Here is a 26,644-nt window from a genome sequence, read left to right as displayed (position 1 = left end):
GGTACAGCCACATCCTGGGGTTGTTTGCTGGTTAATTTTGCCACATATCACCTTGTGACGTTTATTACAGGAGGGTGTACGTAGTTTATGCTTCCCACGACTTCCCCCTGTGCGGTCCACATGGTTTGTAATTGGGGTTTGCTTATTGCAGCAAGGTCTGATAAGTGAAGTCTGCTGGCTTCACCGCGGCACCTAGACAAGGGCTTAGAAATGTAAAGAGACTTGGGGGAAGGGTGGGCAGCACCAAGAAGCTTTCTTGGGCAAGTTTGTCCCTAATAACTCCTGTGTGCCTTGACGTTTATAGTCGTGGGAAGAATTGTGGATTGGGAGAAAGTGAGAGCAGCAAGATTTTAGAGCCAGACCAAGGTACAAAAATAATATAATGGGTAATGAGCGCACATTTCTTAATGTCACTATGCTTCTCTGCTGACATAAACAATTTAAAAGTTATCTGCACGTCTAATATGGCTAGCACAAATCACCAGAACCTTAGAAAATACTTCCTTCAGCTGGGCACGGTGGCTCATGCCTGGAATCCTAGCACTTTCAGAGGCCGAGGTGGCAGATTGCACCACTGCACTCAGCTTGGCGGCTGAGGTGGGTGGATCACCTGAGGTCGGGAGTCCAACACCAGCCTGACCAACATGGAGAAACCCCATCTCTACTAAAAATACAAAAGTAGCTGGACGTGGTGGTGCATGCCTCTAATCCCAGCTACTCAGGAGGCTGAGGCAGAAGAATCACTTGAACCTAGGGCGCGGAGGTTGCAGTGAGCCAAGATCAGACCACTGCACTCCAGCCTGGGCAACAAGAGCGAAACTCCGTCTCAAAAAAAAAGGAAAGAGGTCAGAATTACACTATGTGTTTTCTCTTCTCCCTCAAATTTCTTGGGCCTGTCTTTGCCAAGAAGTCATCTGTGTTAGTCCATTTTCATACTGCTATGAAGAAATACCAAGACTGAGTAATTTATAAAGAAAAAGAGGTTTAATGGACTCACAGTTCCACATGGCTGGGGAGGCCTCACAATCACGGTGGAAAGCAAAGGAGGAGGAAAGGCATGTCATATGTGGCAGCAGGCTTGTGCAGGAGAACTGCCCTTTTTAAAACCATCAGAACTCATGAGACTTATTCACCATCACAAGAATGGCATGGGAAAACCCACCCCATGATTCAATTACCTCCCACTGGGTCCCTCCCACAACACGTGGGATTATGGAAGCTACAATTCAAGATGAGATTTGGGTGGTGGCACAGCCAAACCATCCTATGTATTAACCAGGGAAATGCTGAGTTTCTTCCATCTTAGCACATTTGAAACATTAGCTGTTTTACAAAGTACATGTCCTTGCTATCCACTCTATTTACACCAACTCATAACCACAGCATTCTTCTATATCCTGGAATCTAGAAAAATATTAGGTGTTCTAATGTCACCAAAATAATGGCACTATAAAATATTGATAAGAAGTGCTATGTCAATGTGCTCAGTTAGAACTATATTACTCTGGGTTAAGACTATGTGAGTCTGTACTAAATGCAAGAAATAACTGGCCTTAGTTAGCAGGATGATCTCACCAATTTCTTATTAGAGCATGCATCTGTAAGTCTATTGAGACTGTGGAAGCAGAAGGAAGACTAGTAGACAAGTCTAATTTATCTTATCCATTGCAACTAGAACACAGAGTCAATGTTAGTACATACTTAATGTATGTATTCAATGATATAACAAGTAATCAGGCAAATATCAACAATATAGAGACTTTAATATAGAAATGGATTCCAACAAAACAGTTTTATTAAAATAAGGCACAATGCTTGATATGGCAAAATTCACATAGAGGACTGGCTAATATAAGATCTTTTGTATGTACTGGGGGAGGGGAAAGTAGGTGGTAGAATTGAAGTAGCCCAAATATTCTTTTAAGAACATTTAGCATTACAAGGCAATACATAAATTTGATATTAATATAATAAACGGTAACTTATCCTAAAAATAAAAACTGTTGAATCATGTTGCTGAATTACACTTGTTTCTACCATTAAGTTTGTTATCTATTTATCTATAGATGTAGATACTCCAAATTTGCAAGATTTCAAATACAGAAAATTAAGAAATCAGATCATAAAAAGTAATTTGACCAAAGTAAAAGTATGTTTTCAGTATCCTTCGTTAATACTTTGACATCCCAAACTTTACAAAAAACTTACAATGCTGGTTATTTAAAACTTTTCTCCCATTATGTTTTTGTTTCTCATGAATACAAAGTGGGCTCAGAAATGCAAAAAAACCTCAACTGCAAGCATACACGTCTTTACATGATTGTTGTGAAGTGACTGTTTAGGTTAACATTCTTTCTCAATATCACAATGTTAACAATTTAAGTCAGAGAAAGGATTCTCTTAAACATAAGTGGTAGACATAATTAACCAATTTAGTCGTTTTTGCAATACTGAACAGCAATGTTAATCTTATTCCCACATCTTCCAATAGCTGGAATTTACAATAAAAGAGTCTTATCCAATTTATTGACAGTCAAAGGAACAAGTACTTTCTGGTGAATGCAGATGCTCTTTCCACCACAGTTTTGTGGTATGACAGTATATAAATAACCTTCATTAAACTAATATAATACACTTTAATATTTACTGGACTGAATACTGTCCTTTACAACAACTATTGAGAAAGACTAATGTTAGGTAAAAGTCTGGTAGCACCCAAATCAATATTGCCCTATGAGTGTTCAATAATATGCAGAGTTCATTAGTGAACTGTTTTTTAAATAACAATTATTAGTAAATATAGACCAAGGGAGATAGAAAAAGAATGGGAGATATTCACATACAAAAGTATTCAAACATGTCTCACTTTCAACCTATATTACAAAGAAAACCAATGGCAAAATACGCTAAGCCTTACAATATCTTCATATGAAGCTATAAATATGAAGTTGGTTGGAAACTGCTGTCATTCTTTGGTGGCACCAGATAAATTTTTAAAATAATGTATAAGATAACGTATCTTTTCAGTGATTTTATTTCAGGGGGCACTGATTCTTATGGCTTTGACATTCTGGGACAATGCATGGTAGAGGTTCCCTCCCCAGAAGTCCTAGACTGATACACATTAGGCCATTTTATGAGAAGGAATCTTTCAGGATCACAGTCTTTTTCCCTCAAGTCAAATGAAAAAGGTAACAATGTTGTCACAAACAACTTATTAAATAATATAGATCTCCAAACTTTGGGTCTAGAGTAGAGGATTTAAGGCACATACTTCCTGACCACAACTGAAATCACTGATACCTTTTAAAAGATACGACTATGAAAATACAAAATTGCACATAATTTTTTATTTTTTATTTTTTTGGGATATCGAGTCTTGCTCTGTCACCCAGGCTGGAGTGCAATGGCGCAATCTTGGCTCACTGCAACCTCCGCCTCCTGGGTTCAAGCGATTCTCCTGCCTCAGGCTCCTGAGTAGCTGTGACTACAGGCATGCGCCACCACACCCGGCTAATTTTTGTATTTTTAGTAGAGACATGATTTTGCCATGTTGGCCAGGCTAATCTCAAACTCCTGACTTCAGGTGATCTGCCTGCCTCTGCCTCCCAAAGTGCCAGGATTACAGGTGTGAGCCACCACGCCTGGCCCCAAATTGCACACTATTAAATTCATTAATGTTATACAGGGCATAACACTTAATATGGAAACAGGGACATTCAATATAGAAGGAATCAGAACTATGCCTTATAGGTCACATTGCATAAACATCTATACAGTAGCTTTTACTATTGTTAAGTCCCTGGCACAACTTAAAAAGCCCACTATTTTGGACTAAATGGAGAGTAATATTTATAATGACATAATAAAATCTCTACTTTTGGATAAAAAAAGAATCATTTAGGTAAAAACTAAATGTTCCTAACTAAATGCAGCTTAACTAACCTTATATATACATACTATAACTGATAGCTTTGTCTACCAAGGGTCTTATGAAAATTTAGGAATAATAACCATTAACTTTTTACATAAATAGCAACTGCTAAAATGCTTTAAAAGATCAAGTTTTATTTGCACTATTTGCTTACTGTTTTTTCTTTTTTACATAGTGAAAAGGTAAAACATTAACCAAGGCTACCTGTTATACCACAATTCCAGGTTAATGACGTATTACTTTCTCCCTTTGGGAACAGCAAGGTTGGCTGTAAGAAGATCCTATTACTTGCTGGCCCTTAATTATGGAGGGATATGGATGATCTCCCAATAGCAAACACTGAACAAATTTGGTGATAAAGGTTTTTGGATGGTAGTCAGTAGGCCACTCAATAACTTCATTTTAAAACAATTCACTATTACTTTAAAGGGCTTTCTTGGCCTAGGACTGTCCCTAGGTGTGTGGTGACTTCTCTTCTAGCCCTGTGGCTTCTAAAACACTCCAGCAATCAGCCTCTTCCTTCTCTTTTTTTGTTTAAATCTGATAGTTACAAAATCTGGTAAAACTGGTGTGCACTATTACAAAACATTATTGTGGATTCCTTTTTACTTTTATTTACACAAACACAAAAACTTCTCAAATTGAGGTACAATTTACAATGCAAATCTTTTTTTGTTTGTTTGTTTTTTGTTTGAGACAGAGTCTCACTCTTACCCAGGCTGGAGTGCAGCAGAGTGATCTCAGATCACTGCAACCTCTGTCTTCCAAGTTCAAGTGATTCTCTTGTATTAGCCTCCAGAGTTAGCTGGGACTATGGGCGTGCGTCACCATGCCCGGCTAATTTTTGTATTTTTAGTAAAGATGAGGTTTCACCATGCTGGCCAGGCTGGTCTCAAATTCCTGACTGCATATGATCCACCCACTTCGGCCTCCCAAAGTGCTAAGATTACAGGTGTGTGCCACCATGTCCAGCCAAGTCTTTACTTTTAAATGTGGTAACCTGAAGTTCTAAATATCAACAATTTTTGAACAAAAGACACTTCAGCACACATTCAGAAGTAAAATATGACAGTCACCTTTGGATTTACCTCCACTGCTCAAATACTAGAATACTGAGGACCCTGGCCAGCTGGTCCTTAATATTAGTCAGCCAATCCCTGGTACCCTGGAATCCATGTATCATATTCACTAATCTTCCTGTTGCCCAGAATCTTAGCACTTATTTCACCAACTCAGTTTGGTGATGCTGAGACAATTGATTCTAGGGATAAAGACTACTAAGAATGCACAGTGTACTAATTCCAATTTAAAATACTAGCATTGAAGAATGCCATTCTAAATATGTTAATGTTATGCTTAAGCAGTTTTATCTGTAGATTTGGTCACTAAAATTGTCCAAGTAGAGCAATATCAAAAACTTATTTCATTATAAAAATTAGACTTTGCTAATTCTGTCTTTTAAAAACCCCAATTAAAGATTATTTATCGTAATTAAACATAAGTATATGACTTAGGAACTAAAGCGACAGACTGTTATTTTAAATACATAGTTAGCTATATGACTTGGGAGCTGATTATCTGGTTTCTAGATTATCAAGTCCCTTGTATCTGACTTCTGGTTAATTTCCCTAATCAGTTACGAGAAAAGGAAAGGTAGGATAAAGAAACAGGGAAAATCTTAGAAATTATTAGCTGCTCTTATAAAACCTTAGGTCAAAGATTTACGAAAGATAAAACCGACAGCTAAACGTATACTTCATTAAAAATTACCAAAAGACAACGGTACGCTGATCATAGATTTTTCAACTATACATAGAACCATAACATTTTGTTGAAATAATACTGTGATATACATCTATATTCTTATATGCAAAGGCCAGAAACTCTCTGGTTGGACCTATTTACATCTGTAAAAGATGAAGCAGTAGACCTTCTTTCTAGGAAGTTGGAAAGGCTATGTAAGATTATATATTTACATACCTATCCATTTATTTTACGAAGACTAACTCTTAGAAGACTACTCAAGCAGTTGCTCAAGTCAAGCTGGTAATTGATTAGGAAGTAGGCTTAAGCATTCAGGCCAAAAAAAATTGGTCCTATCAATTTGAGTATTTTACTATGAATACATGATTTTCTATGAAAATATCTTATGTATCTTAGCTAAGTCACTTATTTACAAAACATTTTACATTTGTCAGGCACAGCCTAAGTCATCTTTACCTTTCATAATTGTACACTCTGCAGTTTGCTGTGGCTCACATGGAGAAGTACGCAAAGACTTTATACCTCTATTTTATGATATAATTACCCATGTATTACTCTTCTAGCCAGTAGGAACATATTAGATTACTTCTATAGACACAGAAAATTTCTCAATCAAAAGGAAAACAAAATCTTACTACGTTATAACAGGGTAAAGGTGAAGGGATTCATTCTATAGCAGCGTTTCACATCTGCAGTTCATGAAACTTTCATGTTTCATGAATTAATATACAAATAAACACATAAATCCTGAATTATGCTAGTTTCTTCTAAAATAAAATATATATATATATGAAAAAAACTCTAATACATTTATATGTTATTATACAACAATCTGCTTTTAAGAAATGGTGTGCCATGAATGCCAGAAATCAGAAAAGGTATCACCTGATGTTCTAACGCCTATCTGACCTGTATATTTGACATTTCTTACTGCATGTTTAACATTTAACAAGTGATGTTATTAGTTATTTAATGATTACCAGTAAGCATTTACTTTATATCAACTTATATTGTACTTAAATTCTACTTAAAATTCAATTTGTATTGCATGTTAAACTAGTTAATAAAAATTTGATAATTTCTAATAGCAATTAATTTGTGAAACTATTTTCCTGCTATACATTAAGGATATAATATATTAATGTTTTTTCTATTTTATTAATACTTTATTTTTGAAAATGCTTCCATAGTTAAAGTAGCTCTGGAAACGGTTTTATTAGGTATAAGGACAATGACACCTTTTCCCCATTTTTGTTTGGCTTGTTGTGATGTTTTTCTAGTTTCATTAGTTTTTCTTTAAAAAGTAGAGAAAGATGGTCCAGTACGTGACATGGGCAAGAGTCATATTTTTTCCCTACCCATTTAATGCAAGATATAAAGAAGCTTTCCTAGCTTATATCTCTTTTAGAATTTTTTGTTAAAAATTCTTACTCTGTCTTATGATGAACAGATTGATCAAGACTATGGCCTACCATTAAGTGTAAAAGTAATGTCCTTATAAGGGATGAGTGCACATTTAAACAAAAAAATATTAATAGGGCCATGGATATCAGATATACAGTTATTTACCTAGTTCTGCTAAAGAATATTTTAAAATGTTCTGCATGGTATGTCAGGTTATATGTTGCTCTGGCATTATTTCTTGAATACATTTTTATATCCTTGCTGGATTAATGCACTATAACAATCATTGCTAGATTACATAAGGTTAATAGCAATCCTATAGAATAAGGAAAAGAACGAAAAAGTTTTAATATCCCACTTAACCGTTATATGCCTTACATCACCAGTTAGTTTGTCAGAAAGGTTTACGTCCTATGTAACCATCTGTGAGCTTCTCTGAACTAATCCAGACATACAGGCAATAAAAAAAGGGAGGGTGAATCCTGTTTATGGCACATAATACATATATATATGGCACATATAGTATATATGGTATATAGTGTTCTACCTAAACCCAAGGGCAACTCTGGCAATTATAGCTTTGATTATTTCTCACTTTCTCCATCTCAGCTGCCAAAAGGTATACTACTTATGGCTTATTGTAGGACTGCTCTTCAAAACGTACCATTCTGCTTTGTGATTCAGGTAAAACTTGAGTGAAAACTGCAAACCATCAGCCAAATGTGGAACTATCATTCACAATAAATTATGTTAAAAGAATCCAAACATGGGACTGGACTCATTCCTGCTGAATGGGTAGATGAAACACAAAATGTTTTATATCATCCCAGACTCTTGCATGAACACTTAAGATGAAGATGAGGTTTCTAGTGAACTTCAAGCTCTATTTTCTTATCTAACCACCTTTGCTCAGTTTTTTAAGTATTTCACACCAGTGTGCACTCCTATTCAACCAAGAAGAACTTTCTGCATTCTGCGTGCAGCAACACTAGCTTCATCTTCTGAGTCAGATTCACTCTGGGATGTGGAGCTGTGAGAGGCAGAACTGCAAGGGGAAGAGCATTCTGGGGAACACAAGTAGTGCATCAGTGGGAGGCGATACTTCCCACAGAAGTCCACAAATTTAATTTGTCTGACACAGCAGTCAAAGTAGACTCCTAAAGAGAAGAAGGAATACAAAGTAATCATTACAAAGCAAGGAACCAATTTCTTTTTCAGCCCTTTCTCCAGTGTTCTGGAGAAACGTCATATATCATTTTCTGTTATGAATCTTAAGCAGAAATAGCACTTGCTTGTATAGCTGTCTACAAGCCTCCTGGAAGGTCTTAAAGGTAGAATCTGGGTGTAAAGAGGTAACCAGGAAATTTATCTTAAAGGGAGCAGGTACAGAAAGGACACTGTGTACTTAGCTTCTTTTCTCTGGGAGACTTGGGGCAATGGCTGATGGAGATTTTAGGATACCTGAGGTGCCTTTTCTCTATTACCCAAGCCACCCCCTTGGTACTACCCTACAGTCACAGACTAAAACAAAACAACATAAAAACTCCTTTAATAATTATCTTAAAGAATTAGTATACAAAAAATTTTCAGAAAGGGGATGACTTTTGGTACTCCTGTTCTTATGTACTGGGAAGGCAAAATTGAAAGAAATAAAATGCCATTTTACATTTCCAAAGACTGTAAATCTTCAGGCCTCAGATCTGTTTCACTGATGATCTCACTTGATTCTCATACAATTACACACCTTCAGGTAAACTGAAAGTAATATCTGGCCCTTTTGATTCCTAGGTTAGTGCTCCTCAACTGTGGCCCTTCAGTTAAGTAAAAACAGAGCTAGAGCCGAGAGGAAAGCAGATGTTGCTGTGCCTCTGAATTCTAGTTGGTCCTTAAAATGATACTGCAAATATCTAACAGACAGACTGTCACAATGGTTGCAGTATAACCAGAACATCTAGAATTTTGGTCCAATCACCTCTCTGGAGAGGAATCTCAAGCTCTATACTCTGCCTAAGTTTCTTCTGGCACCAAATACTGTGTGTTTATCACATAAGGGACCAAAATTAAAATATGTGGTCCAAGCAAAGGAAAAACAATGAATTCTACTTCTATTTTTTTCCTGGTATCTCAACTAACCATGTAGTTTTTTGATCTTGTAGTAAATATAAAAAAGGGGAAATTTGTGGTATATTACTTGGAATGATTTAGGAAAGTAGATACATTCAATAAGTTGGTCAATCAAAAACCGATAATAAATCCCCCAAAATGTGTTAGCTTCTCGAAAACAGATGAAAGAAATAAAATAAAGCATTATGGGAGGTACGATGAACTAAAGCAGTATAATACTATCTTGCAATTTATAAGATTTCAGATTATACAAGGAGAAAAATATCTCTGAGAATATAAAAGTACTTTTAAGTTAGTTTAATAACTAACAAATTTGAGGGGGAAAATGTCTAACAGATTATCTCAAATTTTAAACTGAATTTTTTTTTTTTAAGAGACAGGGTTTCACTCTGTCACCCAGGCTAGAGTGCAGTGACATGATCACAGCTCATGGGAGCCGTGAACTCCTAGACCCATGCCATCCTCTTACCTTAGCCTCCTGAGTAGCTGGGACCACAGGTACGTGCCACTATGCCCAACTAATGTTTCTATTTTTTGTAGAGACGGGGTCTGGTTATGCTGCCTAGGCTGGTCTCAAACTCCTGGGCTTACGAGATCCTCCTGCCTCAGCCTCCAAAAGTGATGGAATTACAGACAGGCATGAGCCACCACACTCGGCCTTAAGCTGGTAATTTTTAAAGCATTTTTGTTCTTAAGATAAATGGCACACCAGTATACTAAAGAAGTCATTAAGGAAATATTTAAGAGAGAAAAGAGAATTCCTGTAGAGATCCATTTCCAGAAAAGCACGAATTCAAAGAAGAGATTTAGACTTTCAGGCCTGAGGGTCTGGTGTGAATGCTGCCCTATGTGTTTTCCTCTGTCACCGTGAAAGCTAATTCAGGAATGGAGAATCACAGAGAAAAGCGTAAGCACTTTGAACTTGGCACAGTGCTGCAATCTCTACTTCTAAGAGTGGGTGGCCAGAAATGACCCAGAGCATTATCTTTTTTAAACTCAAAGTGTCTTTTTTATCTTTTAACAATCTTTGAATAAGTTGATAATTTTCTCCCTTTTAATGTTGTAATAGCTTCAAGACAAGATAGGACTGCCAGAGAAAGTCTCACCTGGTTTTGAACATCATTACACAGCATTTCCTCAGTACCTACTGGATTTTTTAAAAGTAGTCTTTTATGAAGGAGCCAACATAAAAAATGACCTACCATCAGTCAGTAATTCTCACCCACACACCCTGGCACTTCAGGCTCTTCACAACCTGGACTCAATGTAGGTTTCCACTCTCATTACTCCCCTAACCTTACATTTGGGGCAAATTACTACTCATCCAACAGTCTGCCCCATACTCTTCCGTCTCCACTTTGTATTCTCCATCTGAAAAATTTCCTATCCTCAATCTTACCCTATCAAAATCTAATTCATACCTCAATAATTAGCTCATTGTTTCCAGATCTAATAAAATGTACTCTCCCCCTCCTTTGATTTCCAGAAGCATTTTGAATTCCTTGGGATACTTACCTGACTCTGCCTTATATCATTTGCATAATTCTCTCCAAATGCTCTAAACTCAAGACATTTTGAACCATGGCCTTAAAGTAACATAAAGTTTTGTGTACAATCTGTAACATTCAGCCCATTCTCATACATCTTGAATCATACCCTATTAAATCTGATACAGGGAATGGTGGGTCTAAGAAAATATCCTTCAAATAAATATAAAAGGTGTCCAAACATTTTAGAAACAGTTTTTAAACAATTAGAACTGTTTACACTTCCTTGAGTTTCCTCTCATTTTACCATCTTGATTTATTATCTTGTGACAAGACAGGATGAGACTTCCTGGGTATGTTCCTTATGTATGAATCCTAAAATATTATGAAAAATAATTCTTAAAAAAATTCCAGAGTGAAATGTCTTTCTCATAAATGAGTGAAAAAATAAAGGGAACAGAAATAGAGACAGCTTTTGTCTGACAGAAGACTTAATTAATTTTAAAAAGAGCTAAACAAGTGGGAAACATGAATACTGAATTAACTTACCTCCACATTTTGGGTTTGGGCAATTGCTGGCTGAACCCAAGTATCTAAGAAGATTCCCAGGAAGATCATAGGGAGTGTAGGAAATATTTCGGATCTTAATGGTCCGTGCAGCCAATTCCAGGAGAGTTGGAGGATCATAGGTTAGATCTCTAACAAAACGAACAACCAATGGATTTCCTCGTAAACTCAACTCTTCCAAATGAATAAGGTTGAGGATCTCTCGTGGCAGATATGTCAGCAAGTTATTGTGAAGACTTAGGGAACGAAGTGAATGCAACCTAGAATAAATGCAGTATAAAAACCAATGGCAGTAAGCAACATAACTACCAAAAATATTGAATATATGTGTGTATACAGAACTTGATTTCCCCTTAAGAATGAGCAATCAATATTAGGGTCAACTGAAGTAAAACAAAAAGGTGCTGAAACTAGATCAAAGTGCAGATTTGTAAATGTCATGAAGGACTTTTGTCCTTGGACTCGGCGAATTTAGAATACTCAGAGAGTGTTCTGATGTGCTAACTGCTATAAAAGCTAGATTTGAAGATTGGGGGTGGGCAGTGGGCATGCTTTTTCATTCAGATAACTAAAAAAGGAAAGATTTCAAATGCAACAGAAATTAAGATCCTTCACATTATAAAGCCTAATTAGGATATAAATGTTTCATATCAAATATAAAATTACTAAAAGTCCCATAAAACCTAGGGAAATATATGCTAATGCTCAATTCTTTGATTACAGAAAATAGACTGAATAAATATTTTGAGGAATAAATCAGAGCATTTAAAAGTGAAATTTTAAAAACCCAGCTCGCAGCAAACCTCAGAACTATAATTAACATGTATCACTTACTTTGAGAATATCTAATTCTTTTTTACATATAAAACATGTGACTGAATGCAAGACAATAATTACTAAGCACAGATGTCTGTGTATATACAAATGCCTGGAACTACTCACTGTGAAAGCTGAGGAGGTACACTTTGGATTTTGTTGTCACATAATACCAAGTAATTCAGAGAAGGCAGATTTCCTAATTCTGGTGGGATTTCTTTAATGAAATTTCCTCCAAGATATAAGCACTCTAAACTGCAAAAATAAATGAACAAAACCAAAAAAGTAAATAAAGTTGAAAAAGATACCCCATTGTGCCTACTACAATAAACACGTTTCATCTATTCATTCAGCAAATGTTTTACTTAAGATATGCTATGTGCTATCCAGTCTCTAGAGAAACAATGCAATTTTCAGGGAGCTTATACTATAGCTAAGCAGACGAGACAGACCAATGTTAGATAACTTTACAATGAGACACAAAACAAGGCCAAAAATAGGCATTACAATACCAAAATAAGAGGGACAAACCATAAATGGCATTAGGAGTTGAATGAAAAGGAAGATAAAAGTTTTAAAAAGGCCACAGTAGTTCTGAATGGAATAGGCTTCCCCAAAGGGCTGTGACTTCGGCTGGGCTATGGACTTAGCCCATTTAGATGAGAAGAAAAAGTACACTTCAGGTTGGAGCAGAGGGCTTGTTAGGCACAATGAATATACCTTTTAATAGAAGAGAATTCATCTTGAGGAATCAAAGATTAAGGTTGTACAGAGACCAGATTACAAGAACCCTGAATTCTATGCTAGTATGCTTGGATTTGATTGATGCCCTGACAGGCAACGGGAAAACCACTATCTTGTTTTTGAACAGACTTTAAAACTATGAAGTCTCTACATTTCTTCTTTGCTCTTATTATAGCAATTACATACTTCAGAGGCTGTGTAAATTGCCCACTACTATAAAATCAAAGTTCCAGGTAATTATACTGTTTTCCAACAATAGGTTAACATTTTAGACATAGCATATATTGCACCAAAATAGAAAAAAAGAGAGTACTCTTTGATGATTACTGTTGAAAGGCTTCCTTCAAAAGATTTTTGCAAGGGGTAGCAGGATCAGTTCTATATATGTGTGTGTGTGTGTGTGTGTTTGTGTATATATATGTGTGTGTGTGTATATATATACACACACACACATACATACACATATATAGTACACAAACACATACAGATTTTTTCTCCCAATACTGTATTACTTTTATCTTTCTGTTAAATCTGCTAACTCAGTAGAACTGTTTTTTCAAAACACCTTTAAATGTGAGAGAAAACAGCCTACTAAAGTATTACCTAAACTTCCACAGTAAGAATTCCCTATGATATTTTTAAAGCTATGGAGTCCTGATCCCATCCAGATGCACTAAATCAGAGTCTCCCTCCCTTGAATTGCCTGTGAAGTGGCAGATTTCAGAATATAAGGTGTAATTTTAACAGATAAAGCCAAGTTACCTTGTGCAGTCATAGCTATTTACAAATCCATAATTGGCATTTAAGAGCACTCCTTAACCTACAACTTTGCCAACACCTAGTATTATCACCAGCATTTATTTATTTATTTACTATTTGATGGTATAAAAAATGGTACCATTCTGTGTTTTTAATCTGCAAATCTGTAGGTCCCTAACTATAAGTGAAGTTGAGCATCTTTTTATAGTTTTAGACATTGGTATATCTTTAGAGAATCACCTATTCATATCATTTACCTATTTTTCTCATGAATTATACAGCTTTATCTCATTGATTTGTTGGGAGCTCTGCTGTTGTTAAATACACATATTCTGCATAACTTTGTTCCTTTGTGGCCTCGAGCATGGTCTATTTTCATTCATGTATTATATATACAAAAAGAACATGTAGCTATTATGATTGACCTCTTAACTGAGCAAATTTTTTTCTCTTATTATTTTGCCTTCTTGCTCTGGTGGTTAATCTCCTACTATAAACATGATTTTCCTTCTTCCCTTAGAGTCCTGTCAATCTTTGCTTTCTTTCCCATTAATATACAAAAATTATACTACAGATACATTCAAGCTCATGACTGCTAAAAACTTCCTGAAGTGAGCCTTAATTCATATGAAGGATTTCTATTTGTTCTTTTTTTTTTTTTTTGAGACAGACTCTCACTCTGTCGCCCAGGCTGGAGTGCACTGGCATGATCTCAGCTCACTGCAATCTCCGTCTCCCAAGTTAGGTCAAGCAATTCTCCTGCCTCAGCCTCTCGAGGAGCTGCGATTACAGATCCCTGCCACCACACCTGACTAATTTTCACCACACCTGACTAATTTTTGTATTTTTAATAGAGACGGGGTTTCACCATGTTAGCCAGGATGGTCTCGAATTCCTGACCTCAGGTGATCTGCTCACCTCAGCCTCCCAAAGTGCTGGGATTACGGGCGTGAGTCACCGTGCCCGGCCTCTATTTGTTCTTTTAAATACATTTTGCCCTGAAATCTATGTCCTCTGATTATCAACACTGCTTACCAGTTTTATTTTTATTGGTATTTATTTCATTCAATCCCAGCTCCACAACTTACCAGTATAAAAATTTGGACCAGTTACTTAATCTTGCAGTTTCTTCCTTTTAAAAATGGAATAATATTATCTATCATATAAAATGCCCAGTTAACAAATATGAACTAACATCTACAATGTGCCAGGCACCATTCTAGGGAATAGAATGCAAATAAGTTCAAGTTCTTGACCTGAATAAGTTTACATTTTAGTGAGAAGACAGACAATAAATCGATAACATGTCTATTATGCCAGATAGTTTTCAATGTCACAAAGAAAAAGGGGGAACAATCAGATAGTGATAGAAGTGACACTCTAGAGAGGGTGGTCAGAAAAAGTTCCTCTTAGGAGATGACATCTGAACGAGATCTAAATGAAATGACTGAGTACAAACCCCAGTGGAAAACTGATCGGTGTGTTGTGAAACAGCAACACAGCCAGTTTGACTAGACGAGTAGATCAGAGTGACTGAGGTGGGACTGTGGTCATCAAAGAGATCAGAGAGGTAGCCTAGGAAGGCCACATCACAGAATGCCCTTTGGGCCTCTGCAAGAGCATTTTGAAAAAACAGTTCTGAACAAAGCCTAGTCATTTAACTTGACTTTTCAGAAGGATCACTTTGGCTTTTGAGTGGCAAACAACTGGAGAAGTGGTTAGGGGAGCACTGTGGGCAGGAGTAGAAAGAGGAAAAGCAGATTGGAGCCTAATCCAGTACTTCAGATGAGAAATGACAGATTTGCCTGGTACATCATTTCCTATCCCTTTCCTTATAACTTATTGGTATATTTTTATTTTAAGTGTAAATCTTTATAAATGGAGTATAACTTGATGATTGATGTTCGGACTTGTGTTTTCTATTATCATGGTGTATCTCCACATACTTTTTCCCTTTAGTTCTGCTTCTTATTGTGCTCCTCAAGTTTCTTTTTGTTCTTTTCCCTCTACTTCTACTGTTTTGAACTGTATATGCTATTTCTATTTTGCTAGGAGTTACCCCCTTCAATTTTCTTTGTACTCTCTCTCACTCTCAAACACATACCCATGCTCTCTTCTGTCCTTCTCTTCGTATCATCTTCTAGATTTAGTTCTACCCTGATTTTCTACCAATTTATTTTATTTCCAATCAGTAATTGATTCAGATTTATCAGTATGTTTTACCAATTTATTCATCTTTTTTTTGGAGGCTTATTTCTTTTAAGGTTTTTCTTGGAGTGCATCCTTTAGAAGTTCTTTCAGCAAGAACTCATGATTGTTAATCTTTGAGCCCTTTGTCTCTGGCATTTTAATTTTTTCCCCCTCACTCTTGAGTAATAGTTTAGCTGGGCATAAAATTCTAGGTTGGCAGTTACTTTTCCTCGGCACTACAAAAATGCTGCTCCATTATCTTATTACAGCCAGTATTACTCTTGTTCCTTTGTAGGTAATCTTTTTTTTTCTTTCTTCAATAGGATTAAGGATTTTTTCTTATTCACCTTTAATGTTCTAAAGTTTTACTATGACACGTTAAGATATCAGTTTAGAGAGCTCCCTTTTTTGTGGGAAATTTCAGCCACTATTACTGCACACAGTCTTTCATTGTCTTTCTAGAATTGCTCTAAGCAGTTTATTTTTTATTATTTTTTTATTTTTATTTTTTGAGATGGAGTCTTGCTCTGTCACCTAGGCTGGAGTGCAGTGGCACGATCTCAACTCATTGTAACCTCTGCCTCCTGGGTTCAAGCAATTCTGCTGCCTCAGCCTCCCAAGTAGTTGGGATTACAGGCGCCCGCCACCAGGCCCGGCTAATTTTTGTATTTTTAGTAGAGACGGAGTTTCACCATGTTGGCCAAGCTGGTCTCAAACTCCTGACCTCATGATCTGCCTGCCTCGGTCTCCCAAAGTGCTGGGATTACAGGCCTGAGCCACCGCACCCGGCTGCTCTTAGCAGTTTTAACTTCAGGATCTATCCTCTATGTCTTAATACTTCTTTCATACTTTTTATTTCTTTATCTCTTTAAGCTGAATTCCAGGAAAATAACTCAGTAAAATCATTCAGCTTATGGATTCATTCTTCAGCTGACTTCTATTCACCTTTTAGTCTAGTTAGTTAGTTAGTTAATAATTATATTTTTTCATTTCTAGAAACTCCAATTGCGGTTTTCCTGTCAGTTTTAAAACTCTCTATTCTTGCTTCACTGATGAAGTTCCTTCCTTTACCTCTCTGAAATTAGTAAATGTACTTAAAAATTCGTTGCAGATTGCCTTATTACAGATATTTTCTCAAGTATAATTTTTCTGTCTTTCATAATCTCAGCCTTCCTTGATGTGTGGTTATTCAAAATGCCAAGTTGAATCAAACATTTTGTCTTTTTAAAAAATACATTAGGCCAGGTGTGGTGGCTTACACCTAATCCCAGCACTTTGGGAGGCTGAGGCAGGCGGATTAATTGAGGTCAGGAGTTCGAGACCAGCTCAGCTAACTGGTAAAATACCATCTCTACTTAAAAACAAAAAACAAAAAACAAAAAAAAATTAGCCAGGTGAGGTGGCAGGCACCTGTAATCCCAGCTACTCAGGAGGCTGAGGCAGGAGAATCACTTGAACCTGGGAGGCAGACATTGCAGTGAGCCGAGGTCGCACCACTGCACTCCAGGCTGGGTGACAAAGTGAGACTGTGTCTCAAACAAACAAACAAATATATGTATTAATGACACTTTAAAAAAACATAGTTCTGATCGTGTAAAGCTTTTCAAAATTCCATTTCCCTCTTTAGACTTAAAATGTTTAGAAGAAGTAAGCTGATAACTTTGATTTTATGTTATTTTCTTTCTCTTTCAAAGATTATCTTGCAGCAAAAGTCAACTGGTTACAAGATTGAATTCTCCTACTGCAAGTGCTTAAGCATTGGTGAAAAAAGTTCCTAGGCAGGATTTTTAAAATTCTAAAGTATGGGATAAGTTACTGCTCAGTTACTCAGAAATCCCTATTTTTCAATGATGATAGCTACTTGGATAGAATAGAACGGAACAGAATGGAGTAGAATATTTGGAGTTCAAATATTCAGAAACTACTAGGTTTCTGGAAAAGGAACTATTTCAATGAGAAGACTATAAGGGAAAAAAACTGAGCAAACTTCAAAGTCCTTTTTACAAAGGATTTGATAGCTAAATAATAACTTGCAATATAGTTTAGAGAGGGAGAAAAGAAAAAAGTGAAAAAAAGGAAGAGTGAGTCTGAAGGCAAGTGTAAATGCTTTATCCTTTCTATTTGCTTAGGTCAGTGTTATGGACTGAATGCCTGTGCCCTCCCAAAATTCATGTTGAAACCCTAACTCCTTAATGTTAGGGTATTAAAAAAGTGGGGTCTTTGGGTGGTAACTAAAGGATTAGATAAGGTCAAGAGGGTGGAACCCTCATTAATAGGATTAGTGTCCTTCGAAGAGTCCCAAGGGAACTTGCTTCCTCTCTCCATCATGTTGATGTAGCAGGGAGGCACAGCTGGGGCTGCACATTCCATGGAGTTGGGGGGCGCCCTGCCCCTTCTGTGTTGGGACCGGAGCTCCCCAGGTGCAACTGTGGTAGCCCAACCTGCAGCTGCAGAGCCAGGCCTCCTGCTCTACAGAGCAGGGAGAAGCCCCACCCTCCTGGGTGGGGCTACAGCCACCTAAACTGCAGCTGTGGATCGGAGCCTCCCTGTGCTTTTGGGGGAGGGCTAGGAGCAGGCAGAATCTGCCTTCCTGTGAGCGGCTACAGCTGTCCTCCCAGGTGCAGGAGCTGGGTATCTCTGCAGCCTGCCCCCTTGGGGGCCCCAGGAAGGATCCCCCCCCATCCCTGCAGGCTAAAGGGTGTCTTCTCCGGCTGCCTGGCCTCTCTCCAGCCCCTGCTCCAAGATGGGAGTGGGAGCTGGGGCTGAGCCAGGGGTGCCATGAATGGCAGCAGGAGGCAGATTGATTCCTGGGCAGAAGAGGGTGGGTCCCCAGTAAGGCCCCACCTTTGGGCCAGGGAGGGCCTGAAGGTTGGTGGCCAAGCTGCCAGTTGGGCAGACAGGAGTGGGGACTCCTGGTGCCTCTTCCCGCCCACCCATGGTCACCCATGGACTAATCAGCATGTACTTTCTCCCCTCTGAGGTCCACAAAAGCCCTGGGCTCAGCCAGAACAGGGCAGAAGAGGAAGAGGACAGAGAGAAGATGGGATGGGGTGACCAACTGCAGAGAGAAGTATCCTCTCAGCTGAGCACTGCAGAGACGACCTGTCGGGAGAGAGGAACTGCCCTCTCTGCTGAGAGCTTCAGAGACCTCCAAGAGCTTCAGAGACCTGCAGAGACATTCAAATGACTTGCCTGAGGAGAGGGGCCACCCTCTCCAGCGCCTCTCCTCTGCTGAGAGCTGAACACTTGAAGGGACGACCTGCCTACAGAGAGGAGCTATTCACTCCTCTGAGCTGTTCTAACACTAAATAATACTCTTCTTCACGCTTCACTTGTCTGCGTATCTCATTCTTTCCGGATGTAGGACAAGAACTTGGGCAAAAATGCCATGGCCACAGAGGTTTCCGGCCAGAAAAATCAACACTCCAGAGATCCCATAACAATGTGAGGCCACAGTCAGAAGATTGTAGTCTATGAACCAGGAAGAAAGCCCTCACCAGACATCAAATCTGCCACCACCTTGATCTTGGAATTCCCAGCCTCCAGAACTGTGATATATAAATTTGTGTTGTTTATAAGTCACTCAGTTTATGTCTTCTTATAGTAGCCTGAACTTATTAAGACAGTCTGGAACCAAGAAAAACTAGTCTCTGGTGGTTATTTGCTACTCAATGTCTTCTTTCAATGCTTTGGAAGTGGACGGGGAAGGTAGACGGAAAGGATGCCAAATATTAGTAGTTACCTTGACTTTGGCAGAAAAGGATTTGATGTTCTAAAATGTAACTAAGGCCATGATTTTGCAATTACGTAAATTCTCTTTTGCAACTGATGAATAACACTAATCAAATTACATAACCATCATATTAAATTTACAGTTTCAGGCTTATTTTTTACTTTCTAACTCAAATAATTTCCAAATTTCTAGGGACTTGACACCTTTTGATGATTTGTGGGAATCAAATTTCTGTAACATACTCTACTGTTTCCAAATACACTTTTCTGTAAGAAGAAAGGAAACTGTTGTTGAATTTGTAGCAAAACTGTAGGGTTTAAGTTCTTGTGGTTATCAACACTGCAACTCTGTTAATTAGGGTTGGAACAATTCTATTCTTTCAGTACTTGAGGAATACAGAAAACAAGAAAAGTACTCACTGAATTTATGGAACGAATTATTCCTTTCCTGTTTAGCATTAACACATTGACCTTAAAATTGTCTCTTGAAAAATAAGTCATGTTTCCAATCCTTAGGGATACTGCAGTGGATGCCTTTTCTCTATTAAGTACAATGACCCACTGAAAAAACAGGCTAGCACAGGTAAAATTAGAAAATGCTTTCTGCCTCTCCAGTCAAATAAAAATGACACCGAACATCATAAAAACATACATTAAGCTGGGCACAATGGTTCACGTCTCTAATCCCAGCACTTTTGGAAGCTGAGGCAGGCGGATCTCTTGGAGGTCAGGAGTTCGAGACCAGCCTGGCCAACATGGTGAAACCCCGTCTTTACTAAAAACAAAACAAAAGTAGCCAGGTGTAGTGGCAGGTGCCTGTAATCCCAGCTACCTGGGAGGCTGAGGAAGGAGAATCACTTGAACCTGGGAGGCAGAGGCTGCAGTGGGTGAGATCGCACCACTGCACTCCAGCTTGGTGGACAGGGTGAGACTCTAAAAAAAAAAAAAGAAACAACAACAACAACAACAACAAAAAACAACCAAATAAACAACAACCACCAAAACCCAAAAAACAAAAAAATAAAAATATACATTAATCTTATCTTACATAATTGGTTAAAGGGAGATGGAATTAAAGTAAGATAGGAAAGTACAAAGAGGTAGAAAACAGAAAGGAAAAGAAGCAGAAAGATAAGAACATCTGTAGATAAAGAATGTTTTCTTGAAGTAGCATCTTTGTATTAAATGATTTTCAAATACTAACACCACAGGATTTTAAGGTACCTATATGTTCAAAAGTAGACACAGAAATAGATACATCATCTTTTTTTTTTATACTTTAAGTTCTAGGGTACATGTGCACAACATGTAGGTTTGTTACATATGTATACATGTGCCATGTTGGTGTGCTGCGCCCATTAACTCGTCATTTACATTAGGTATATATCCTAATGCTATCCCTCCCCCCTCCCAGATGCATCATCTCTTGATACTTGCCCCAAATTAAGGCAATAAAAAAAGTCAGATGGATGATGTTGAGAGCCAGTGAAAACCTCAGTATGTGATTCTAAATGTGGAAAAGAGTTTTCATTTAAACTTTACTGCATTCTATCATCTGGCTGAGTCATCTATCTCTTTCCTAAGATATCAACCTATTGTACACTAACCTCAAAACATTCCAGAGCATTAACTTTTAGCTTTTGTTTTGTCACAGCTTCCTATTTCAATCTTTCAAAACCACAGCAAACAGATGGTGAGAAGCATCATGAACAGAAAAAGGAAGGCATTACTTAAGAAGAAAAGATTGTAGAAGAGTACCAATGATACTCAGTTGTGCTCAAACCTACTCTCCAAATATCTAGCATACTGGATTTGCCAAACAATCCTGAAGTTTTGTTTACTTAAATAAAGTCTATTGGCCATTGAGTGATAAGCTATTAAGCTCTTCCTCAATTAATGTCTAAGCTGAGAAGAATAAAAGGTATGATTCAGAAAAATAAGTCAGAATATGAATTATACCTACTTTTTCAGCATTATGTAACAAAAACAAATTTGCCTATATATACTATAGCCAAACAATTATATTTATTTGCTGAAGATTAAACACATTTTGATGGAAAGTATCTACATCCACAACTGCATGGTTCACACTAATAGCCTAATTTACTCCAGGAGAATGAAGCTAATCATAAAAATAAGTAAGATTTTCAATATCTACTTGTTATACTTTGAAAGTGATCCTTCAGAAAATGTTAAAAAAAAAAAAAAGATTTTGCCACTAGGGGAAAGAATTGATAGGGTATAGAAAACATAGATACCCTGCTAAATCTGGAGAGGTCAATGAAACCAATTTAGCCATGAGTATTCATTTGTTATTCTTTCCTTAAATGATGAAGAGTGGAAGGAGTGGGGGAGTTTTCATGGATTATATAGTCTGTGCTATTTTAATAATTGCTCTTACAGAGGACACGTATCTTCTTAATGTACCAAAACACTAGATCTGGTTTACAAAGCAGCATGGCATACATAGTATACAATATAAATCAGAGTAACCAATGAAGTCTAGAGAATCCACAGATTTTCTAAGAGAAGATGGTGTTCTTGGACAAGTAGTTTAAGAGGCTAAACCTCCACCTCTACATTTTTGAAGCTTTAATGCATCATATTAGTAGTAAATAGTTAGCAGTATTTGAGGGCTGAACCACATAACTCTCACTTGTCACTATCTGGCCTCAAGCAAAGTCAGTGATAATAAATCTCAGTCTCCTCATCTGTAAATAGAAGGGGACGATTTGGGTCATTGCCAAGGCTTTTTCGAGCTCAGAGTATATTTCTACACAACCCTTTTAACCTACACTCAATCAGTTTATATTTGGAGCATAGCCTAAACCTTTACCGATTCTTAGCAGTAAAGAGAAATAAAGCATGCAACTGAAAAATGAAAACAGTGACGTTAAAGATATCATACATTACTGGAGTCAAAGACACAATGAACAATAAACACAGATAGCACAGTTGCTAGCCCAGAAAATTGAGTCAGAAAATCAGTCAACTACGTGAATGACTTTGACAAATCCTCCTGATCACAAATCCAACAGTACAGAAGTCCAAAGATTCAAGTTCCAGGGTGGGTGCAGTGGCTCACACCTGTAATCCCAACACTTTGAGAGGCAGATGGGTGGATCACTTGAAGTCAGAAGTTTGAGAACAGCCTGGCCAACATGGTGAAACTGTCTCTACTAAAAATACAAAAATTAGCTGGTGTGATGGTACGCTCCTGTAGTCGCAGATACTTGGGAGGCGGAGGCAAGAGAATCACTTGAACCCAGGAAGCAGAGATTACAGTGAGCCCAGATCATGCCACTGCACTCCAGCCTCGGCAACAGGCTGAAACTCCGCCTCAAAAAAAACAAAAAACAAAACAAAACAAAAAAAACCCATGACCCTCCAACCCCTCGACAAAGATTCAGGTTCTAGTACTCTGCCACTGTGCAGAATTCAAGGGTCTGGAGTCATAGACGACAGAGGTCAAATACAGTTCCAACCCTTACTAGCCTTGTAATCTTGTGACTTACTTTCTCTGAGCCTCAGTTTCTGCCTCTGAAAAATGGGAGCACATTATCTCATGGGATCATTGTGAGAATTAAAAAGCATATTTAGCACCTATGACAGGATCTACTGCATTGTAAGTATTAAATAAATGGGATTTTTGCCTACTTTTCTCTCCATACGATGGAAATAATACTTTCCCTAGGTTCCTGTTAGTATATTAAGAAAATTCCAAAGCTGGAATTATGTAACATTAAAATTAGAAGGAACCAAGGGCTGTCAATTTTACCTCTAATCTTTTCTCCGTATCTTCCATTTCTTATCATTTACCCTAGTATCACCCTGGTATAAGCTACCATCATCTCTCGTCCTATTACAATGACCTCCTTCAAAGCAGCCCTCAAAATCTCTATCTCTTCACCCTCTCCTCACTCCATTCCTGCACAGCAACAAGACACATGCTTAAAACTCTCTCACGTGCACTTAGAACAAAATCCAAACTTTATCGTAGCCTTCAAGACCTGACATGGGCTGACTTGCCTGAATTTATATTTGCCACTTTCCCTCTTGCTCACTTCCCAGTACAATGTCCTTCTTTCAGAATTTTAGTAGTTACCCTCCTTGCCTCTGGGCTTTCCCATGTGCCTCTGTCATTTTGTCTCAAGGCATTCTGTAGGTCTTCATAGAACTCATAACCACTGTAATTAAATAATGAGGTTCACAGTTAGTTGTTTAATGTCTGTCTCCTGGATCATGTTCACCATTGTATCCCCAATACTTGGGACAGCGCCTGACACAGGGCAGGTATTCAGTAAGTATCTATTTAAGAGTAAACAAAGAGACATCTTACCCAAATGCTTCGTTTTGTAGATTAGAAAGCTACAGTTAGGATACAAGTGACTTGCCTAAGGCTGAGGCACCAAGAGTTCTTTTTTCCCAGGCCAGTATTCATTTGCTACACTTAACTCTGAGGTCCCTTCTACCTTTAACATTCTATTATCTCTGAAAATACAATAAAGTGTGAAAATATCTTACAGATGGAAGATACCTCTTTTTCATTTTGTACAATACATTTCGCTCTATTTCCCACTCCCCCACCGGGCACTTTTATTATCCTGTTTCTCTGCTTCCTCCTAAAGTTAAATTTAACATATTTACTACATAATCTAGTAGGTGAAGCAGATAATTCCTGTAAACAAGGAATTATATCCAATAAGGTAAATGCAACGGCAGGACGAATGAAGCACAGAGAAAGTACAGTATAGGCTGTACTTTTTTGTGCAGGGAGTAGTAAAGAAAAAAATTGTTGTGCAGGGAGTAGTAAAAAAGGAATCACAGAGATGATAACTTGAGATAGCTTTTGAAGGATGATAGGCGTTTGCCAGGTGAAGGAAACATTCCAAGCAAGGGAAACAGCAAGTGTACAGAGGCACTGCATCCACTCAACACATACTGAGTGCCTACCAGCAACTCCAAGCTGCTTTCTCTATGGGGAAAATGGATAGGTCACTGAACTCCACAAATGGTAGTTGGTACTGCCACAGAGAAGACGAAGCTGCAAATGTAGTGGAAAGCAAGGGTTAGGTCAGAGCACCTTGTATGCCATGCTCAAAGGCATGTACTTTGATCTATAGAGATGGAAAACCACGGAAGACTTCTGAGCAAAGAAGTGACAAACTCTGATTTACATCTATTTTGAGTTCCCACTCAGTTCGGATCACGCTCCAGATTCAATAAGGAAGACAGAAAAAATGCCTCGAGAATCCGCATAGGCCAAACACAACATACCAAACGGTCACACAAGCGATCATACTAGATATTTACAACAACTTGCTGAGATGGTTGGGCAGAACTCACTACCGCACAGTTAAAGACAAAGCTTGGAAATAGTTACGTGACAAACGTGAGGCGCCCAGGCCCGGCGCCCCAGGGTTCCCGGACACCGCCCGAGGCCTCCCCACCCTCCGGCACACACCCGCTGACCTCTGCAAGTTCTCGATCTCAGCCGGGATGCTCTGCAGCTGGTTGCCGCCCAGGCTCAGGGTCTGCAGCCCACGCAGCTCTAAGAGTGAGGCAGGCACCTCCTGGAAACAGTTGCCGCTGAGGTTGAGTACCTGGAGGCTGCGGCAGAGCGGCGACTGGGCCAGGCCCTTGGGCAGCGCACTGGGCCCGCCGAGCCGGTTGTTCTTGGCCAGCAGCGTGCGCAGGCCGCGCAGCGCGAGCAGCTCCGGGCCGAGCGCGGTCAACGCGTTGCCGCTCACGTCCAGCAGCTGCAGGTGCGGAAAGCCGCTGCCTAGCGCCCGCGGCAGCGACACCAGACGATTGTGAGGCAGCAGCAGCCGCAGCAGTGCCTCCCGCGAGCCGCGCCGCTCCTCGCCCCGCGCCTCCAGCTCAGACTCCAGCGTCTCGGTGGACACGCTGAGGCGGGACCAGTTCAGTTCGGCCTCCCCGGCCGTGACCACCGCCGCTCCGGCCTCCTCCATCCTAGCCACCGCACGGCGCTTGGCGCTGGATTCCCCAAAGCGCCGCGCGCCGTCCACAGGCCGGGAGCTCCGCGGCGCCCCGGAACCTGAACCAAGAGCTGAGTCGGAAGTGGCGCGGGCGGCCGCTAACCCTGCGCGCCTCGGCCGAGTCACGCGACGCGAGGCCCTGGGGTGCGCGCGCCGCTCCGGGGCGGGCTCCGCCTCACGAGGCGCGGGGCGCGGAGTGGCAAGAGCTTAGCGTGGGCTGCGCGGAGCTGAGGCCGAGACCCAGAGGCTGCCAAATTGTCATCAGAGCCGGGCCGGGTTTCGGCGACAGCGCTTTATAGTCGCTGGAGCCTGGTGACCTATTCCAGGGCTCCAAGACTGCCTAGGCAACAGCCTAAGGATGTTCGGTTATCTGGCCTTGAGGGTTTGCGCGTCACGTGCCCCCTCCCCGCCCCCGCTTGTTTTTCAGTTTAAAAGTGGGGCTGTTGTCTGCAGGACTCCGTGAGCACACAGGCATTTAGTGATGATTTATCTCAATGACAGAAAACCCCAGGAATTTCAAGTCCGAGGATTAACAAAACCGACTTCGAAGTGTGAAAGCAGCTGGACTAGACATCAGAACCCCCGCTCCTTAATGGGGGTTCCGCTGTTAAATAGCCTGGGGCAGGGATTTGATTTCAGTTGCCCCATGCATAAAATATGGGTAATACCCACACTACTTGCCCCACAGAATTATTTTTTTCTTTTTCAAAGCATAAATGTATATCAAGGACGTTTTGCCCGTTTTAATTATAGAAGGACATACGTGGTTTTTGGTCTAAGTTGTGTCTAGGAGTGAATTTGGAAGTCATGGAGGGGGTTCCATGACTTGAGATAGCTCAAATTAATGAGTTAGTTTAAAAACTCAGAAAGCATTGAGTTTGTACTGCAGGTCAAAACTACGGTTTGGGAAAATCCTGATCTGGTACTAATTTAGTAATTCTAATTAACATATTTTTCATCCTTGTCCCAAACTCAATCTTTTCTGAAATTACTTTTTATGATTTTGAAAAGTCATGAATAGAAATGAAAAATGCTTAGCTTTTTTTTTTTTAACAAAGCTTATACATAAGAAAGTTAAGTGGTCGTGTATAATCAACGGCATTAAATTGCTTTCCTCCTTTGAA

At 39.1% G+C, this 26,644-nt stretch overlaps 1 protein-coding gene across 1 annotated transcript; it reads right to left on the bottom strand.

Moving 5' to 3' along the window:
- Positions 1-1,744: 1,744 nt before the first annotated feature.
- Positions 1,745-26,081, bottom strand: LRRC58 (leucine rich repeat containing 58). Its single transcript, XM_033211105.1, has 4 exons — positions 24,994-26,081; positions 12,223-12,351; positions 11,263-11,540; positions 1,745-8,259 (listed from the first exon to the last, which is right to left on the bottom strand). The coding sequence occupies exons 1-4, from the start codon at positions 25,491-25,493 to the stop codon at positions 8,051-8,053; spliced, it is 1,116 nt and encodes a 371-aa protein (XP_033066996.1). The 5' UTR covers positions 25,494-26,081; the 3' UTR covers positions 1,745-8,050.
- Between the last annotated feature and the right edge of the window lie 563 nt (positions 26,082-26,644).

This window comes from Trachypithecus francoisi, unplaced genomic scaffold, assembly GCF_009764315.1.
Source record: "Trachypithecus francoisi isolate TF-2019V2 unplaced genomic scaffold, Tfra_2.0 Lachesis_group0, whole genome shotgun sequence".
In the NCBI taxonomy this organism is placed as follows: domain Eukaryota; kingdom Metazoa; phylum Chordata; class Mammalia; order Primates; family Cercopithecidae; genus Trachypithecus; species Trachypithecus francoisi.
Note: the sequence above shows the minus strand (reverse complement) of the source record. Positions and strands in the feature narration are given on the sequence as shown.

Coding starts and splice junctions, on each gene's coding strand:
- LRRC58 (XM_033211105.1), bottom strand. CDS start 25,493: ATGGAGGAGGCCGGAGCGGCGGTGGTCACGGCCGGGGAGGCCGAACTG. Junction 11,541..12,222: donor GTACCTCCTCAGCTTTCACA/GTGAGTAGTTCC, acceptor CATTTATTCTAG/GTTGCATTCACTTCGTTCCC. Junction 8,260..11,262: donor CCCAAACCCAAAATGTGGAG/GTAAGTTAATTC, acceptor TCTTCTCTTTAG/GAGTCTACTTTGACTGCTGT.